This window comes from Pseudopodoces humilis, chromosome 1 (genome assembly GCF_049639895.1).
Source record: "Pseudopodoces humilis isolate 2021_Gansu_Grassland_sample_001 chromosome 1, ASM4963989v1, whole genome shotgun sequence".
In the NCBI taxonomy this organism is placed as follows: domain Eukaryota; kingdom Metazoa; phylum Chordata; class Aves; order Passeriformes; family Paridae; genus Pseudopodoces; species Pseudopodoces humilis.
The window spans coordinates 52,213,655-52,231,862 of record NC_142200.1 but is presented as its reverse complement, the minus strand read 5'-3'; the positions used below and the strand labels follow the sequence as shown (position 1 = coordinate 52,231,862).

The window sequence follows — 18,208 nt, the reverse complement described above, 5'->3', positions numbered from 1 at the left end:
GTCTTGATACATCCAAGAACTCTGAATTTCACATTTTCAACATTCTGAATAGTTACTTGACTAAAGAGCCTTACTGTTCTGCTTCTGAATGCTATACTTTGTATTATGAAGCCTTCATTGTTTGAGCAAATTTTGTTCTTACTTTACAGCTAACGTTTGTAAAGAACTCAAGAGACAAAGGATGCTAGACATTGCATTTGGAAATTGTTTTCTCTGAATTATCAGTGGTAGTAATGTGTTTATGAGATAAATGTTTTTCTAACTGAAGGAAAAAACAGCTGCACATGATTCCCAGTGGTCTTACAATTAGATCTGTGGGGGACCTTGTTTTATCTTTGTCTAGTTTCTGAAGTTTGGCAGCACATTCAAGAAGGTGAAATACCAGTAGAATTACATTTTATTAAATGAAAAATTTCCTAAATGTGTGCAAATACTGAGTGATTTCTAGTCTTTCCTCAGGTGTTTGATTTATATATATATTTGCAGTTAATTAGAACATTGGTTTTGTTGTCACAGGTCAATAGATTCCGGTTTTGGGTTATTTGAAGGTATCTTTATAGTCATAAGAAATGTTTCCCAGTGTTAGTCATACACTATACTTGAACAAACCATATCAACAGTCTATCATTAGAACATCTATTTTTAAGTTTTAACTTTTTTTATTCTATTACAGAAAACTAAAACCTGTCTAGTGTAAGTGGTAAAATCCTGACTTTTGATACATATTTTAGATAAACAGGAAAGTAACATGACTTGTTAAATGGTGGCTTGAGAAATACCACTATTTTCTTTCTTTAAGGTTTTATCCATACCTAATACTCAAAACAGCTCATTAATATTTATTGCCTAGGGTGACTGTGAAGACCATGCTAACCTTCTGTGCAGTCTTCTTCTTGGGTTTGGATTGGAAGCCTTTGTGTGTGTTGGAACAAAAGCAAAAGGAGTCCCCCACACTTGGGTAATGACTTGTGGATCTGATGGAACAATTACTTTTTGGGAGAGCTTAACAGGACATAGGTGAGTAAAAAGAATATAAGAAAACAGAACAATGTATATTGAGGTTTGTGTAGGATATTTTTACTCTTGTGTTTTGGTTTTTTTTAAATCTTTATACCCTGTCATGTAATACAGGTGATATTTGTCTTTGAATATTTTTTCTATCTACTACTTTTGCTTGGAAAATAACTGGTTCAGCATGAGGGGAAATATTTCATCAGTTTGTAATATATCAGTGTCCTTAATACTGTATGGTAACTGTTTTGTGTCTTATGGCAGCTGATTGCCATTGACGCTATCACTGCCATCATTTGTAAAGGAGATGAAATCTGACATGATTGTTTAGGAACACATATTTTTTGCTTGATTTCATTGGCAAAATCAGTATTGCATTACATTTTTGCTCCCTGCAGAAATCTCTCTAAGTTCTCTGAGATTTTCTCTTGGCTTGGGTTATTTGAGAAGGGCACATGTTTGATGTACTAAAACTTTGGGAACATATTCTTTCTGGTGTTCAAAACAAGCAATTATGTTTTGCCACTGTTCGTGTGTCCTGTGATTAGCATTTGCAGGTGTATTTCTCTAAATGTGATGAATAACAGGGAAACTGTATGAGCATGTTCATGCATGAGTTGCAAAATTTAACTGCTTGATTAAGCAGTATATTTTTCTAGATTTAAAGACTAAAAATTATTTATTGTTTGATTGTATATTATATCTCCAAAACGTGTGCAATTACATTTCTGTAAACAAATGAATGCAATTTTTTTGGGGAAAATTGATTACGAACTTGGATGTGTTTTTAAAGAAGAAATGTCTGTATCTGTCCCATCTAAATATTTTTACCTTGCCTTGAAATAAGCTGTATTAATAAGAAGTTGAATCTTTTTGACTAGGTACATCCACAGAGCTATCAACCCTGATGACCCTCCCATAGTTGAACAACCCAAGCCACTGTATCCATATCGCACAATAGGTTGTATCTTTAACCATCAAAAGTTCTTTGGAAATTGTCAGCCCTCTGATGCTGTGGAGGTGTGTGTGTTTGACCTGCATGATGAATCTAGATGGAAACCCATGAGCGGAGAAGCAATAAAATCTGTATGTCCTCCTGGAGCAACATCTTCAGTTCCCCCTTTTCCTCCTCTGTGTGCTTCTACAATAGATGCTGCTGTAACAAGCAACGAGATAGAAGTGCAGCTGAGGATACTGGTCTCTGAACACAGAAAGGTGAGGAAGACTGGCAGTAATCTGTCATGGTAATGTGTCAATTGTATACTTGTTTTGGATAGCCATTTGTTAGTTCACATACTTATATCTTTGCAATGTCTTTACCATCAGCTTTTGCAGAACTATGATGTGTGAAAAGTGAAATTACTGGAAAAATGTTTAGGAAGACTGTAATGAGCTGGTTTAGACATCATACCATTATTTGTGGTGGTGATCTGTAGCCTCATGTGTGAGCTTTTCCCTCCACCCTGCCTTTGCCCCTTCTAGGCCCCTGTTCTAGGTCTGTGATCTTTAGCTTACTGGCACCTGCAGACCACCCATGAGCTGTTTCTAAAAGCACCAGGAAGATCAAATCTGATTGTTAGCGGACTTTGCCAATACAGCACAAATGTTTCTGGTTCCTAGATAAAAGTAGACTTTCAGCTTTCATGATCTTACTCTGACTGCTTTACAAAATGGGAGATATTTTTAGAAGTTAGTTTTGTCCTTTTTGTCCAGGATTTCTACAAGGCATAATGTGCCAGAAATGGTACATCCTGTGCTGGATATGAAGGCAATGATATTTTAAGTCCCTGTTAGCTTATGTCTGTTTTTAATGTTTTTTTGATTGTTTCTGTTTTTATCTCCCCACACAATGCTCAGCCTTTAGGGTGGCAAAGTAATTCTCTGAGTATGAGTCTTATGCAGTGTTGAATATATACATGGTAGTTTTTTATATTTCTTTGCCTTTGGGGTGGTAGGAGGAAGGTGCACGTATGTGGTGGGAACATGGATGGTAGAAAGAAGGTGCCTTTGTGTTTCAGGGAGCTGTTGTGCATCATATTTTCAGAAAGGGTTTTCCATGAGACATTTGAAAAAATGTCAGGTGAATCTTAGTTGATCTTTTCCATATTTTTGCTGTGTATTTATGCATATCTTCTTACGTTTCATGCAGAGATGCTGTAGCTGAAACAGGTTTCAAGTCTGCTGGCCTTATGCTTAAGTCTAATAGTTTAGCTTCATTCCTTGATAAATGTTTGATACTTGTGGTGTCACTTCTGGTGGTGGTGTTTGCTTCTCCCAGTTGGTGTGTGACACCACACCAACACAAAGCTCACTGCTTCATCAGTTCACTGCCATCAACTACCAATATAAAGATTCCTGGATTTATTTGAATCTATACAGTAGGCAAGTTTAGGCATATCCTGATGTACCTTCTTCACAGTTGTCATTGTTCTGTGACTTGCCTCCCAGGATCTTGGCCTTTCTACTGTTTGGGATGATCAGCTCTCCTATCTGTTGTCACCAGCATTAGCAGCCTACGAGCTTGAACGCACAACAGGTGTTTCTGCAGGAAATGAAGAGTTTCAGGATGCCGTAAGAAGAGCGGTACCCGATGGTCACACCTTCAAAGGGTTTCCAATCCATTTTGTGCACAGAAATGCCAGGAGAGTATTTGCCACGTGTCTTCGGTAAGTCTAAGTGTAAAGATATAGGTATATGTTAAAACTAAATAGTAATCCTTAATTGCTAATTGCAACTCATTTTTTTAATAATGAATTTTAAAGAAAATTAATTTCCTTAGGTTAGAACTGGAGGAAGAGTAGTGTGGTATGTGTAATGGATCATGGGGTACAGAGCTTTTAGGTTACATTGGTGACTCAGTGGTGATAGACTTCTTGTGTATTAAATTGAAGAACAAGGGAGGAGTTAATTTAATTTCTCTTCACTTGTTAAAAATGATCAGTGGTTGTGTCATTTTCCTCCAAGGCAACGGCCCTTGCGCTATAGAACAATATTATTATTTGTAGTGACAGACTCATTCATCGTCACTTCAATGCTAGTCACACTTTAAAAAAATTGCACTATATAATTAAAACTTTTAACAATATCTTAAGATTGTCTGTTACTCTGTTTCTCTTTGTCATATAGGTCTCCTTTTTGTGAAGAAATAATCTGTTGTAGGGGAGACCAGGTGCGACTTGCTGTTCGTGTACGAGTGTTTACGTACCCTGAATCTGCGTGTGCAGTTTGGATCATGTTTGCTTGTAAATACCGTTCTGTCCTTTGAAAAAAAACCCCAAATTATTCATGCCTTTTTAGCACTGCAAAATAATGTATGAGGGTATAAAATGATTCAATTAAAAACTAAGATAGTATTTTATATAAATGCTACTGATTTTGAACACCAGTGTGTGTATTGAAGGGGATTGTGTACACAGTAATGATTGTATTTATAAAGAGAATTTATTCTTTGTAATAAAAGTTACTTTTTATATTTATAGGAATGTGGGTCAATTTACTAAAATGGGTGCAAAAATATTGGCTTGTTTTTTGCAGTTCTGAATTGGTTTAAGAGTTTGTTTAGAAGTAGGTCTGCTTTACCTCTACAGACTAAGAGACTCTTTTCTACCTCTCCTTTCCCTGTAGTGTACAGGATGTACTTTGTGAGTGACTGAGATCCAGATAGACTAGTGTTTATGCATGTGTCCTTCAGACAACAAAATTTATTTCTGCCTCTTGGGGATCTAATAGTAACTTCTACATTCAGCTTCTGAGAACAGTTCAATCAGATAAAGTTGTTAATCTATGAATTTAATAATATATGGATTTATTTTTTAAATATACATTAAGACTTGGATACCTGAAGATCTATGAATTTAATAATTTATGGATTTATTTTTTTAAATATATATTAAGACTTGGATACCTGGTGACGTGAATAGCTATGATGGGTTAGATAAAGTAGTTAAATGTGATGCCTTTTGCCTCTTGTTACCTTATGAAGTTTCTGAGGTAGAAGTTGTAGCCAGGCCATTTTTCTTGACAGCCATTCGTGATTTTGTCTAATTCTGATGCTCAAATCTGTACTTAATTACCCACCTCTGATTTTGTCTATCTTAAACCTATGGGTGATGATTTGCTGAGTATCTGTAAGTCTTTATGCTTTACAAAATGGCAAGCAGTTGGGCTTACTGAACTTTCTCGTACCATACTTCTCAGGTTTTTTCCCATGTGGACCCCAGGCATCTCTTGTGGCTGGAGATTCTGAAACTGGTTTCTTTTGCAGAAGCTGTTCCGTGTCAGTGATAGCCCATGACCACCTCCTTTGCTTGTCCTTGTAAGAAAGGCAACTTTTTCTGCTGGTCCTGAACCAAAAAAATTACGTGATCCTAGAGAATCTTGCAACACATACAGCAGGAGTGAATGTTGACATTTTGCATGTACATTTAATCAGCAGTGTGGCAGTGTGACACCATTTTTGTCTTTTTTCTTCAAGAGGTGTTAAATACTTCCTACAACAGCACTGAGGTTTTTTAAATTTAGGATTCTAATGGCGCATTATGTACTTACTGGCCCTGCTGCTAACTTCACAAGTCTGGTTTTGTGTTATCTTTCTTTTTCTACCTGAAAGATCAAAATGCATTCGTTTGCCTCTTATACAGCATACAGGATGCTGATAAAAGCTTCACAAGTACAATTTCTCCCCTACTTTCCTTTCCTGAAAGGCTGGATCATATTGTATGGTGAATATCTCCAAATTTAACAGCATTATTTAAGTACCAGTCGTATCTTATATTCACCGCTGTATGTTACTCAAGAGGAAGAAAGCAGCGGCGTTCAGTACAGCTGGAAATGAAAGGGAAGAGAGGAACTGCAGGTGGAATGGGAAGAGAGGAGCTGGAAGAGGAATGGGAGAGTTGGAGCCGGCGGCGGGGGCCCTGCCCAGGTGCAGTACCGCTCCTGTACGGCAGGGGGCACTCCCGGCGCTGTTCCTCACACCCTCCCGGCTCCCAGTGGATCAGATGCGAACGGGAGATTTTTATTTTCCTTTCACATCTGAGAGGTAGAACACTAAAGAGAGAAACGCTGTGTGTTCGCTCTGAGCATCAGCTTATTTAGTCTGATGCTTTTCTGCGTGAAAGTGCTCGTTTGCCTGGGACAAAGCTGGCACGAAGGTTGTGCCCTTCGGGTGCCCAGGTGTGTTCAGGGGCAGGGACGTCAGTTCCCAGCTGCTTGGAAGACGAGTCCCTTGTTCCCTTCCCAGACTGGGCTGGTTTAGCTCTGCTACCCTTTCTGCGTCTCCTGGGCGCTTCCAGCCTTGCTGCTGCCGAGGATGGAGCTTTCCCGGAGGAAGTGTTTGCTTTAGGAGGGCAGACCCTGGAATTCAAAGGCACTCGCCCTCCTGCTGTGATAGCGGGGACCTAACACGTTTCGCCGTATCCGTGATGGCGCGGGTTCGTGTCAAGCGTTTAACACTTGGGGGTGCAGGGAGTGTCATCCCGCATCCCGCCGGGAGCTGTTCGTTGCTGCGGGTGGTGGTTGCCAGCACCCGGCGCAGAAACAGCGGCCCGAGGGCTGTGGGCTGAGTGCACCACGAGTGCCCCGCGTCCGTCGGTGTCTCCGGCAGAGGTGGAAGCCGAGCGGCTCGGCCCGGCCCGGCCCGGCAGGCGCTGTACGCGCCGGTTGCCGTGGCAGCCCTGGTCAAAGCGCTCCGCGCCCGCCATGGCGGCGGTGCCGGCAGGGGGCGCTGCGGCGGCGGGCGGGCGGGCGGCGCCGCGCGGCGGGGGCGGGCGAGGACGAGGACGCCATTGCGTTGCTATGAGCTGTCGCTCCCCCTGCGGCGGCGGCGGCGGCAGCGGGCGGACCGGGCGCCGATCCTGTGCCTGCCTTCCTCCTGACTCCTGCCTGTTTCCTGGCTCCTGCTGCCTGCCGCGCGGGCCGGGCTGTGCGTCCGGCGGCCTGGTGGCACTAGCGGGGCGGAGAGGATGAGCACGGCGGGACCGGGCGGCAGCAGCAGCACAAGCAGCAGCAGCAGCAGCATCAGTGCAAGCAGCAGCATCAGCAGCCGCTGCCGCGGCGGCGGGGCCGGTCGCTGAGCGAGGACCACCACCGCGGCGGACGCAGGGCATGGAGCCCCAGCCCGGCGCCTCCCGCCCGGCCGCTGAGGAGGAGGAGGACGGCGGCGGGTCCGGAGGGCAGCCGGAGGCGCTGTCGCTGGAGGAGATCCTCCGGCTCTACAACCAGCCCATCAACGAGGAGCAGGCGTGGGCCGTGTGTTACCAGTGCTGCGCCTCGCTGCGCGCCCGTGCCCGCCGCGGAGAGACCCCCGCCGCCAGGCTGGGGGCGGCGGCCGCGCACCTCCGCGTCTGGCGGGGCGGCGCCGTCACCCTGGGGCAGGACGGCCCCGCCCGGCCGCCCCCCCCCGCCGCGGGAAAGGCGGGGGGCCCGCCGCCGGCGCCGACCCCGCGCAGCCCCCGGCGGCAGCAGCCGGGGGTCGGGCGCGGGCGGCCGCCCGTCTCCATCAGCCTTTGTCCCGGACGTGACTGTCCTTCCCGCCCGAGGGTCGCGGTGGGCGAGCTCTCGGCTCCTCGGTCGTGCCGGGGGCTGTGGCGCGGGGGGGTGGTCTGCGTGTCTGTGTGTTTGTGTGTCTCCTTGTGGCATCTCGGTGTCGTGCGTGGAAAGGTTGACCCCCTCGCCTGGGATGCGATCGCCTGCGTGCGGGCGCGGGCAGGCGAATGCGGGTTCAGTGTTTTATAATTGCGTCGTATCTCCTGGTGCGCAACCAATCCCGTGTCATCCACACACCGGGAGCGCCGCTCTTGCGGGCTCCCTGCTCTTTGGGTTCCTCCGGCAGGGCCGTGCATCCCTCAGGGACTTCCGGAACAGTTTGGCATCAAAAGGCACCTATTAGAAATAGATCCATTTAGATGCGTGCTGACACTAAGTAAGTGAGAAAGCCGTGTACAGGGGCTTAGCACCTACCATCTGTTTCGTTAAAATACCCAGGAAAGCGTATTTTGCATTGGAAAGGAAAATGAGGTCGCATGTCTGTTTCTTAGCCTTTCAAAGCTTCTGATTTTAAATGTGGAAAGCAGTATTTTTTGTCACAAGTAAAGCTCGATTTCTGAAAAGAAATCAAAAATGGGCAGCAGAGGGATGTGGTCGGCTATCACATACATGATGGTATTCCCCGGTATCAGCCTAGTCCACATTCAACGTCACAAAATTTTCTGGGAAGCCAGAGGTTTCAGCATTTTAAAGTTGTGTGAATCAGAAGGCAGTGGTAAATTCACAAAATGGGATTAATGAAGCACTCAGCATTTAGAGCATGAATATTATGCCTGGTGTTAGAATTTAATGAAGCCTTTTGATACAGTGCCTGTCTGAAATGTCTTTTGGCAGAGACTTCCAGTAATCCAGTTTGGAGCTAGTGGTACATGCAAATATCAAAATATATTTAGTGGAAGAAAGGATGTCATTTGGTTCTGCAATTGTAATAAGTCTAATAATGACTTCCATTTAAATGTGATCTAGTGTGCTTTTAAAACTGCTTTAAAAAACAGGTCTTTGTAATGTTAATTAAATGCCAGACCAACACCCAGAAATTCCAGGAAAATACACTCCTGACCAAGGCATCTGCATGTCACAAGCATATTGAAGAGTTCTGTGTTGCATGTCGTGTGCTGCTTTTGCTTACAGTCTTTTGAGATGACATCAAGACTTTTTCTTTTCTCTTCCCTATTGCAGGAAATATATCAGTTTACTATGTATTTCTTTCTTTTGTGGCCTTTTTTTCTTGCTATTGGTGGACCTAGCCTATTTCCTCTTACAGTATATCATTACTGGCTGTAGGAAGGTGTTGAATATACTTGGATATAAAGTTCAGACCCCTCACTGATATCCGGCATGTTTATTTTATTCTAAAGCTTTACTGTGAAAATGTTATAGTCAACATGTGCTAACCTGTGTATGTTGATACCACATCTAAATTTTTGGATGGATATTTTTTTTAATATTACAGCCCTGTCTATTTTTCTTTTTTTTTTCATCTTATTAGTGTATGTATTATTTTTTATAACACCACATGTGTGTGCTTATATCTTGAGAATCTTAATAGAGTGTTTATATGTATCTAAACAAAGATGACCAGTCTGTTAAGACCTCCCAGGAAAGCAGGAGGCGGGAGCTATCCCAGGGAGAGTACCCCCTCCAGTGCGTATAATAGAAAAGGGGAGTTGGGGATTTTTCTGCCAGCTATCCATTCCTAAAACAACCTCGGTGAACTCGCTTTTCCATCAGCTGCAGGTTGGTAGAGGTGCCTGGATTTGAAAAGAGGCAGTATTCCTCCTGGGGTCCTCTCCCTGCCCCTGGCCTTCCTCATCTACCTAACTTTGAATAGACTTTGCAAACAGAGGCTGCTCAGGCCCCAAGCTTTCACAAGGGGTTTTCTGTGTTCTTTGATTTGTGAAACCTAGAGCAGGTTTTCACTGGAAATTGTTATATACGTGATGCATCGAATGTTGGGAATTCACTATACTGAATTGAAAAGCTGACAGAAGGCTTGCTTCTCCTTGGTATCTTTTGAACTGTTCCTGTTCTTTTCCTTATTGCTCACTGCAGTCTCTTTGGGTGATGATTAATGAGCTTCCTCAGCCAGTTACAGCTTGAGCCTCTGGAATGGGTATTTGTTTGTAAGCTTCTGTATTCTTTTCACAGCGGTGAAAGCTTAGGAAGTGCCCTGTCTCTGTGGCCTGGGGAGCAGTACAACGTAACAGCTGAAGCTGTATGGTCACAGAAATTTTACTTTCAAGATACAAATTAAAGTTCTCTTGAAAAGAAGTACTGATTATGTAGAAACTGATGGTACTTTTCCAAAGCAGTTTCTTGTGAAAGTTTTCCAGTTCACGCTTAATACCTGAAATTCCAGTAGCAATACTTAGAAATTGAAAAATATCCTTGAGATAGGAAAGAGATGAGTTTCGCTGATAGTGGGACAGAAAAATGCCCTTGGAGTTGAATCCCAGTCCTTAAATGAAACCAGAGACTGATTTTCAGATCTTTCAGTTTTATCTGTGTGATCCAATAATATTTCTTTATCGTAAAAAAAATATAAGGTTTTGATTAAAAATAAGTAAAAAGATGAAGGATGAAAATGCATCCCAGTTGTTCATTTTCATGTCACCACTGATATCACCTGAATCACTGACAAAAGGAGGATCAGGAAGGATTCCTGCTAATTGTTTTCCTGCCTTTGTATTTCAGACAATTTAGATTCAAATGCATGTGTCAGGAGGTTTGTTAGAGCAATAGGGGTTCTGTGGGTTAATGCTCTGAGTTGTAAAGCTGTTTTGTTCTAGCAATACATAAAAAAATGTATAGGTGTAGGTTGGTGCATAGGTTTGGATAGTTCACAGGAACAAATATTGGTTGTTAGTTTCTGTTTTAGTAAACAACAGAATCCTGTGTGGGCAAATAAAGGAATCCCTGAAGAATGGTGTCTTTGGGTAGTGAACATTCAGGCTTTGTCCAGGGTTGTGGCGAACTACGATGTGATCAGTCACGCCTGTCAGTGGGGCTCAGGCGAAGTCAGGAGCAAATGCAGTAAACACAGTCATGTCAAAGAGTTTGCTCTAGAGATGCACATGAAGGCATATTTTTACAGAGCAGTGAAAACCTTTTTACTTTTCCAGAACCAAAATAAGAAAAAGAAAGAAGATTTTGCATGAATATGTAAAATAAACATAAAGCTCGCTGTGGTTTTCTTAGTATGGATCATTGTCTGACATCTAAATACCAGAGAAGTATGCTTCGAAATACCCATGGTACCGTGTAGAATTTATTTTAACTAATGGGTGCTTTAGCAGTCTTTGTTACTTGCAATTTATATGAAAAGAACTAATGGTGGCATCCAGTAAAGTGCCAGATGCAATAAAAATTAACTTCTGAATGAGTTAAAATGTTTGGGGTAAACATGTGGTTTGATTTGTCCAAGCTCTCTTCTTGCAGAATCTCATTTACACATGTTTTTATAAACTTGAAGCAATAATGAAATTATAGATTCAGGAGCAGAAAACCTGCACAAGAGCTAGCAGTCGACATCATGCCCAGGATCCAGGGGCACAGGATACTGGAGGGTACTGGAGGCTGTTTCGTTGGGGCTGTGTCATTGCTGCAAGCTGGATAAGAAGCTCTTGCTTTTCAGCCCAGAGGCTTTGCCCCCTCCTTCCCAGAGGTGGGAAACAGGACAGTTTTGAGGGTGCGAAGGCTGGGTAAAATGAAGGTTTTCCCTGCATGTTTTGTTAATGCCAGATCCCTGGCTTAGCAAAGGTGGCCATCAATTTTGGGCATTGCACTGAGCTCCCGAAGAGGAATAGCCATGAGGATCTTGGAAAGTGGCAAAGAAGGATATCTTGAAGGCTGAGTTGGGCTCACTTCCAGCTGTTGGCTGTTAAGGGTTGGCTCCTTGGCCTTCCATCTCCCTCCCGAGACCGTGAACTGTGGGTAGTGTCCGTGGCCCTTCTTTTGCCTCGTCCTCCAGCCCTAGGAGAGAAAACACACAGAGAAATTACAGCTGGTCTTACCAGAAGCGAGTACTATGCAGATTTTTCTCTTGGAAATCTGCCAGGCGTTCAGCAGGAGGGCATAATGCATGGAGTATTCTGGCTTTGAATCAAAAAGATCACAGAAAAGTTGACTGCATGGTGGCTTTCACAGGACTTGGAGGGCTCAGGGTGAGACATGCTGGAGAAGAATAGTTTATGTTGTCTTGGCAGTTTTAATGAAGTCCATGTCCCTCTTGCATCCTTGTGTGCCCAGGTTTTGGAAGGCAAGAATGGAAAAACAGGATGAATAAATGCAAATTCAACTTATGTACATGAAGACATTATTATCTGTCAGTCTCTGGGTTACTGAGGAAAAATATGCATGATTTTTAGAGGAAAATTAATGTACTACCATTTTTTCTCTAATTTTGTTGACCCTTTTTAAAGATGATGGATGGAATGGCCTTTCTTGATGTTTAAGTTTTGAAAGAGGTGTTGCTATGAATAGTGCTAAAATAAATATTACCTTTAGGATGAAGACTTAGTTATATTCAGAATTCAAATCTAATTCAAGGGTATTCAGAAACAACTGTATTTAAAAATAGTAAGGCTTGATATATTGAGCCTCATTTTTTTGTGCAAGAGTTTTAAGATAGATACCTATACAGGTATTTTAATATTGGATATCAAGATAGGAAGAAAATAGTACTAGACAGCAGAGGGAAGTCTTGGTGAGTTGATGCTTTTATGTCTTCTTGCTCTACTGATCTGTGGAAGAGAGAAAGCTTAGGCCTGATTTATGCCAGGCTTTCTATCATCAGTGTGGTTTCCAGAACATAAGAAATTGCCATCAGGGATAAGTGACCTTAGTTGCCTGTATTTGTATGGAGAAATGTTGAAGATGCAGCGAAGTATGCAGTGAAAGAATGAACTCTGATTTGGTGTTGTCTGAAAACTGCATTTGTTCCTAAGGAAAACATTGAACTTTGAACTTTGAAAGAAGAACTTTGAGGAATTCTGGGCTCCTGGTATTAACAATGACCAAAGTAAAAGATAAGACGTTTGTACTTTAACAGAGATTTTCTTGCCTAATGAAGTAAAAACGTTGCTGTAGAAAGAAACATGGAATTTTAGTTGTCATTGTTAACAGCAATTGAAGAGAAGAGTGAAAAATGAGACATCTGCCATGATGTTGCAGAGAGTTAATATCATATCCCTATGGGACATTGCTGGAGAAAGAACAAAGATGCTTTTGGGGGAGCGAGGGAAAAATAGGTAATGGATAATGGAGTCCAGCTTCAGGGCTGGCTGGAGGTGACAGTTTACCCCACAGTGCCTCATGAGAGATGATGGGTGGGACTGGGGGAGCTCAAGTGGAGCTTAGAAAATGAGCAGAGTAGCAGTGTATGTTATGACAGAGAGGAATAGAGAAAGCGAGAGAGAGAGCCTTGAACAGAATGATTCAGAACAGGACAGGATCAGAGTGACAGACAGTGCAAATGACCCACATGGTGGCACAGAGCTGTGGATGAGTCTTGCCCAAGCCTGACTGTGTTTGCCAAGTGTGCAGTATGAATGTTGCAGGTAACAAGAGGATTAAAGGTATGTAACATCCTGCATCCATGTTGGCAGTGAGCATATCTCCATGAAAGTGGGGAAGCTTTTTCATAGTATCTGTTAAAAGGAAACTGAGGAGTGTTTACTCTTTGTTTCTGAACTAGTTTATCACATTACAGCATCAGATCAAATAAGGAGACAACATTGTTTTATTCTTGATAAAACCTTAAAACAGCTTGCATGACACATGACACAACAAAATGCATTACTGTATTTTATTACTGTGCACTTTAAGAGGAGCAAAATTAGATGTGTCACTTTGTATAGTGTAAATACAAGACTGCAAAGACACAGCTGAAGTAGAGAAGAATTAAAAGAACTCATTTTTCATTTACTTGAGAGAGTTTATTAACAGCTGGTGACAGTTCTTAACAGATCCAACAGTGCTGAGTTATCAGTTTAGAAAAGCTGTAAACTGCTTGAAGCACTGGATCCATCAAAAATGGTGGGAGAAACTGCTGATGACTTGAATGGAGTCACAGTTCAGAAGCACACATACTTGTTGAATGAGCAGGCAATTGGGTAGCTCCAGGAAAAATTAGAATATGATCAGAGTAACAGAAATTTTTAAAAATAAGAATCAAGACACATGAACTCTGTGAATTCACACTTTTTTGGGGAAGAGTTGATACCTGTACAGGCCAGAGGAGGATGAGTGCAGTATCTGTATATAAGCATCTAAAGAAGAGACTGTCAGTTATGAAAGGAGTCCAGTAGCACTTGGAGATGCACAACTATCACTGTATTTATCTTATAGTAGCAAAAATGGATGTGATCCTTAGGAAAACTTAGAGGTTTGCTAAAGAGAGTGAGCAGTGGAATACAGAAAAATCATATGTTGATCACAGCCTTGTGCTGAATAGAAATGAGACAAGACAAAGAACAGCCATGTAATTATATCTTAGGAAGTAGCGCTAAGGTAACATGGATTTGTTAATTTGAAATTTAAAATATTTTTATTACAAGATTTAACAGGGTATTAATACAGAAGACCTCTTAGTCATTATCTTTGCTTTGTGCAATGGACAAAAATTGCTTATTACTGTTAAAAATGGAGAGTAACGTCAATGGAGAAAACAGAAGGCATGAAAAAATTTGCACAGGGAAAGAAAGTCCTGATTGCCATTGGTCTAGAAACCTCTCTAAGAATTTTCCTTGTATTCTCTTAAAATTTTTAGTTTTCTCTTTCCTATGCAGAAAAATGAGGCATATAATTAAGAAGTCATCAGTTGTAGTCTGATACAGAAATCATGAGTCATATCCAAAAAGCCACAAGCTCTAAAACGTCATCCCATTTCTTGTTACCTTCTAATTACAGTTTAAAGGAAGGATATGTTGATCCTCAAAGCCTAAGTATTTTTCTTGAGAACAGAACTTGGGTCTCTGTGCTTCCTGCTCTGAGAGGGTCTCTGGTTACCTCTCCTAATCCAGTCTGCTTCCTTCCACTTCCTCATGTTCTCACTCTTTTTGACCTTTTTCCCTGCATCTTGATGTGTCTTACTTCTAAGATGTCCTTTGCCTGTATTTGTCTTTATCTTTTTCACTTGTTTTTTTTTCCTGTTTCTTTTTATCATACAAGTTTTCACTGTCTGTCTTCAGCTTGGTTCACTTCTGCTACATCGGTATTTTCATCTCCATTTAATTACAAATCCCATTCTTTGCATATTTATCTCTTTTCCTTCTGTGGCATGATTGCCTCTGCTTTCTTCTTTCATTCCCTTTCCTTTTATTGGTGCTCATCTTAACTCTTGTATTGATGAACTTTTCGTTTTTGGTAACTTATCTGACCGGTTTCAGATTAGTCACCAAATCTCCAGTTACCAAAACTCCAGTTTCTGGATGTTTAAATGTGAGTCTAAAATTTTATAATTTTAATTTTTTTACTTGAGGAGTCCTCATTCTCTTAAGGGCAAAGAAAAGCTCTTGAAGATGTAAAAGCTAGAAAGCAAATACAAATTCAGTTTACTGTTAATTTGAGGGGTGTGACTAAAGACCATTCAACTCAAGGAACTTGAGTTAGTGACTCTCATGTTCTTCCTTGCCCCCTTTCCCTAGGTTAGCCCTTATGTTCCTTCTTCATCCTCTTCTTCCACTTTTGTCCTTTGGTACGTACAGGCAGTGTCTGTCATTCCTGCAGGCAACTTGAGTTCTGTTGTAGCAACAGCAGCTTGTTTTCACTCTAGACTTGCAGAAGTAGGCTGTGACATTTAATTATAATATTAATCTTTGACATAAAATGAGTTTCAGGTTTGTTGCCAATGTGTGCATCAGCCACACTGTGGCCAGAAAAATCAGTGTTTATCATTTCAATTCTGGAAGAAGCTGTCTTGAAGGAACTGATTGTGGATGTGAGCAGAGGAGTCTGAGACATTAGAGGAAGGCTAGGGAGATGCTCTGAGCTGCAGGGCTCTTAGACCAGCTGAATAGAGCTGAAATGGTGGCTGGCTGATTGTGGTGTCACATCACTAGAGTCAATTCTGTAGCTTGATTTTTCTTCAGATAGAGGAGTGCAGATGAGTTGGCATATCCCATGTGCTGTCCTACAAATACCTGGGTCAGTCCATTCTAACATACTGAGTTATCTATTTTGCTTTTAAAACTCAGTCTTAGAGGTATAGTCCTTACCATTGGAAGGAGTACAGGGAGCTCCTGCCTTAAGGGATTGAGACAGTCTTCCCTAGTGCTTGAGGAAAGTTTGTCATGACTCCTCTTGCTGAGAGTTTGACAGAAGAATACTTTTCAGATAGAAATTTTGAAGAACAAAAAAATGCATGTGAAGGTTTGGGGTTTCTTTTATTTTATTTTTTTTCTGTCAAATGTGTCTCTCTGAAGACTGTTTTTAGAAATACAGGAAACCTCCAATGTAAGTCACTTTCCTTCTTTCAAAAACTGTTCACTTTTTACATTTCAACAAGCTGAGAGTGAAAAATTATCTAATTTTCCAAACTGTAGTTTGTTTATAAACTGAAGTTGACAGTTATGCTGTTTACTAGTAATGAATGCATTAGCTTCTATTTGAAATCTGTTATGGTAAATTACTGTTGAATATATTTTGGCAGTAGGAATGGTAAAAATGCTGCACAGATGAATATCTAGTTGAATGGTTTTGAAGTCTGGAAAAGTCTGCATTTATGTTAAGAATCAGCAGCTGAAATAGTTTTTTAAGGCATCACCTGTTTACCAGAGAAGCACTGCATTCTGATGGCAGACACAGACTGTTCTATGACTTATGGGGAGGTTTTTTTTTCAGTGCTAATGAAGGGAGTGTGACCCTTAGGCTACAGTTATGAGTTACTGCTTTTTCAATCATGTCAACTGAAGAGAGAAGAAATTTCTACTCTCAGCCAGTATAGATAAAGCCAGTATAAATAAATTGGCTTGCAGGAGCCATATAAATTTAGCAAATTCATTTCAGTCTTGATAGATGTGAGTGCATCAACAGTATTGTTAATGATCTCTTCACAAATGCAGTAAATTCCCAGTGGAGGGAGTCCACAAGTGGCTGCAAAGAGCTTTGGGAAATCTGCTAAGTTGTAGCTGGTCTCAGGCTACAGAGGCATATGGAATGGTTAATAATTACCATAATACAGTGTATATTAAAATGTTGTAAGTCAGTCACTTGCAGCAGTCTGGGTGCATGAAAGACTTGTTATTCCCCCTTCCTGCCCCAGCACATGTACTCATGACAGTACTACTGGGTTTTAAAATGCTGGTGTAAATAGGAATAAATAGTTGAGTTTAATAATAAAAAACACTCCTGAGTTTGAGTGCTTTTCTTTGAGGAACAGCTTTCATGCAAGTTTATCAAAGGAGCTGCAAGATTGGAGCTGTTACTCTTAGAAATTCAGATTTTATCTTTCTTGTTTTGGTCTGGGCTGATTTATTGGTTTCCTGTGCTTCAGGACTTGTTTGGGATTTCTGCTAAAAGGATGTTCATAAGATCTCAGCACTGTTGTGAGGTGCAGCAATGAGTACTTGGTGCTACTCAGAGGATCTAGTAGACAGCTTGGCTCTTCTTCCCTTAGACCATAGGAGATGCAAGTCCAGATATTTTAAACTATCAGTGATTGCAAACATTGGTGGCCTACTGTATGCACTGCAATATACAATGAAGTAGTAATTTTTTTTAAAAAAGGTAATGTCTTTTTAAAGACAGTATGTGCTTTTTTCTTCCCCTATCTTGACTACATTTCTCTGAATTAATCTTCTATCATAAAGATACATTGTTTTGGTCACCTGTCAATTGATTTCACAAAAGTAGCTCATAATATTAATAAATCTGCTATAATCCTAGGAGTTAAAAAAACATTCTCAATAAATTTCTCCTATTTATAGTTTGTAATAATCACGTGACTGTTACCATTTTAAACACCAAAAAATCTATTATGTGGATCTGAAAGTGAATGAACCAGAGGTACCAGTCCTTTTAAAAAAGATAATATGAGAAGCAAAAGCCTTTTTAAGTCACTCTTCTGCTCTTAGTTTTGAAGTCAGACACCAGTGCTAAGCATTAGCTTGCTTTGGCAACAGTTGAAAAGGAAAGCAAACAACTTTCACACTGTTAGGTGGGTGTTCCCTACTCGTTCACGATGTGTTTAACCTTTAGTTTCAAAGGAAGGTGACTAGTTCAGTATGAAAAATGAGGTTTTTTCTATGCAGGTGACTCTTCCCAGAGCTGAGTGTTTTGCATGCCGTTCACATTTGTCATATGAAGTCAGTGCGATCACTTCTCTGTGTGAATATTTTGCCAGCCAGTTGGTTGAGCTTCCTTGGGCTAGTCAGCCAGTCTGATAAAATAGTCCTTCCAGTTATGGGTACAAATCACAAACTATTTCCAAACTATTGCAGTAAATCCCTCCTAATCATTACCTGAACATGTGCTCTTAGAGTACGCACAGTCAAGCAGATGCATCCTGTTCTTGGTTTTGAGTGTGTGAGGTCTCAGAATCATGTCTTCTGTAGGCTCTGAGCAATTGGTTCCAAAGCTGCAAATTCTAAACCAGCAGTGTGAATGCAATGAAGCTAGGACAAAAAAAATGTAAAATTTGATATCTCTGTTT

The 18,208-nt window shown here is 41.3% G+C and overlaps 2 protein-coding genes across 6 annotated transcripts in view; both read left to right on the top strand.

Annotated features, from left to right (window-relative positions):
• Positions 1-4,487, top strand: part of CEP76 (centrosomal protein 76) — a 15,091-nt gene extending 10,604 nt beyond the window's left edge. For all 3 annotated transcript variants that reach the window (XM_014256908.2, XM_005517276.3, XM_088065520.1), the window contains 4 exons: positions 851-1,017; positions 1,893-2,226; positions 3,460-3,677; positions 4,138-4,487. In XM_014256908.2, coding sequence (XP_014112383.2) covers positions 851-1,017; positions 1,893-2,226; positions 3,460-3,677; positions 4,138-4,276 — 858 coding nt within the window. In that variant the 3' untranslated portion in view covers positions 4,277-4,487. The remainder of the gene's footprint in view (positions 1-850; positions 1,018-1,892; positions 2,227-3,459; positions 3,678-4,137) is intronic.
• A 2,354-nt stretch (positions 4,488-6,841) lies between these two features.
• The window catches only part of SPIRE1 (spire type actin nucleation factor 1), a 128,456-nt gene continuing 117,089 nt past the window's right edge, over positions 6,842-18,208 (top strand). For all 3 annotated transcript variants that reach the window (XM_088053727.1, XM_088053729.1, XM_088053724.1), the window contains exon 1: positions 6,842-7,432. In XM_088053727.1, the coding sequence (XP_087909853.1) occupies positions 7,117-7,432 (316 nt within the window). In that variant the 5' untranslated portion in view covers positions 6,842-7,116. The remainder of the gene's footprint in view (positions 7,433-18,208) is intronic.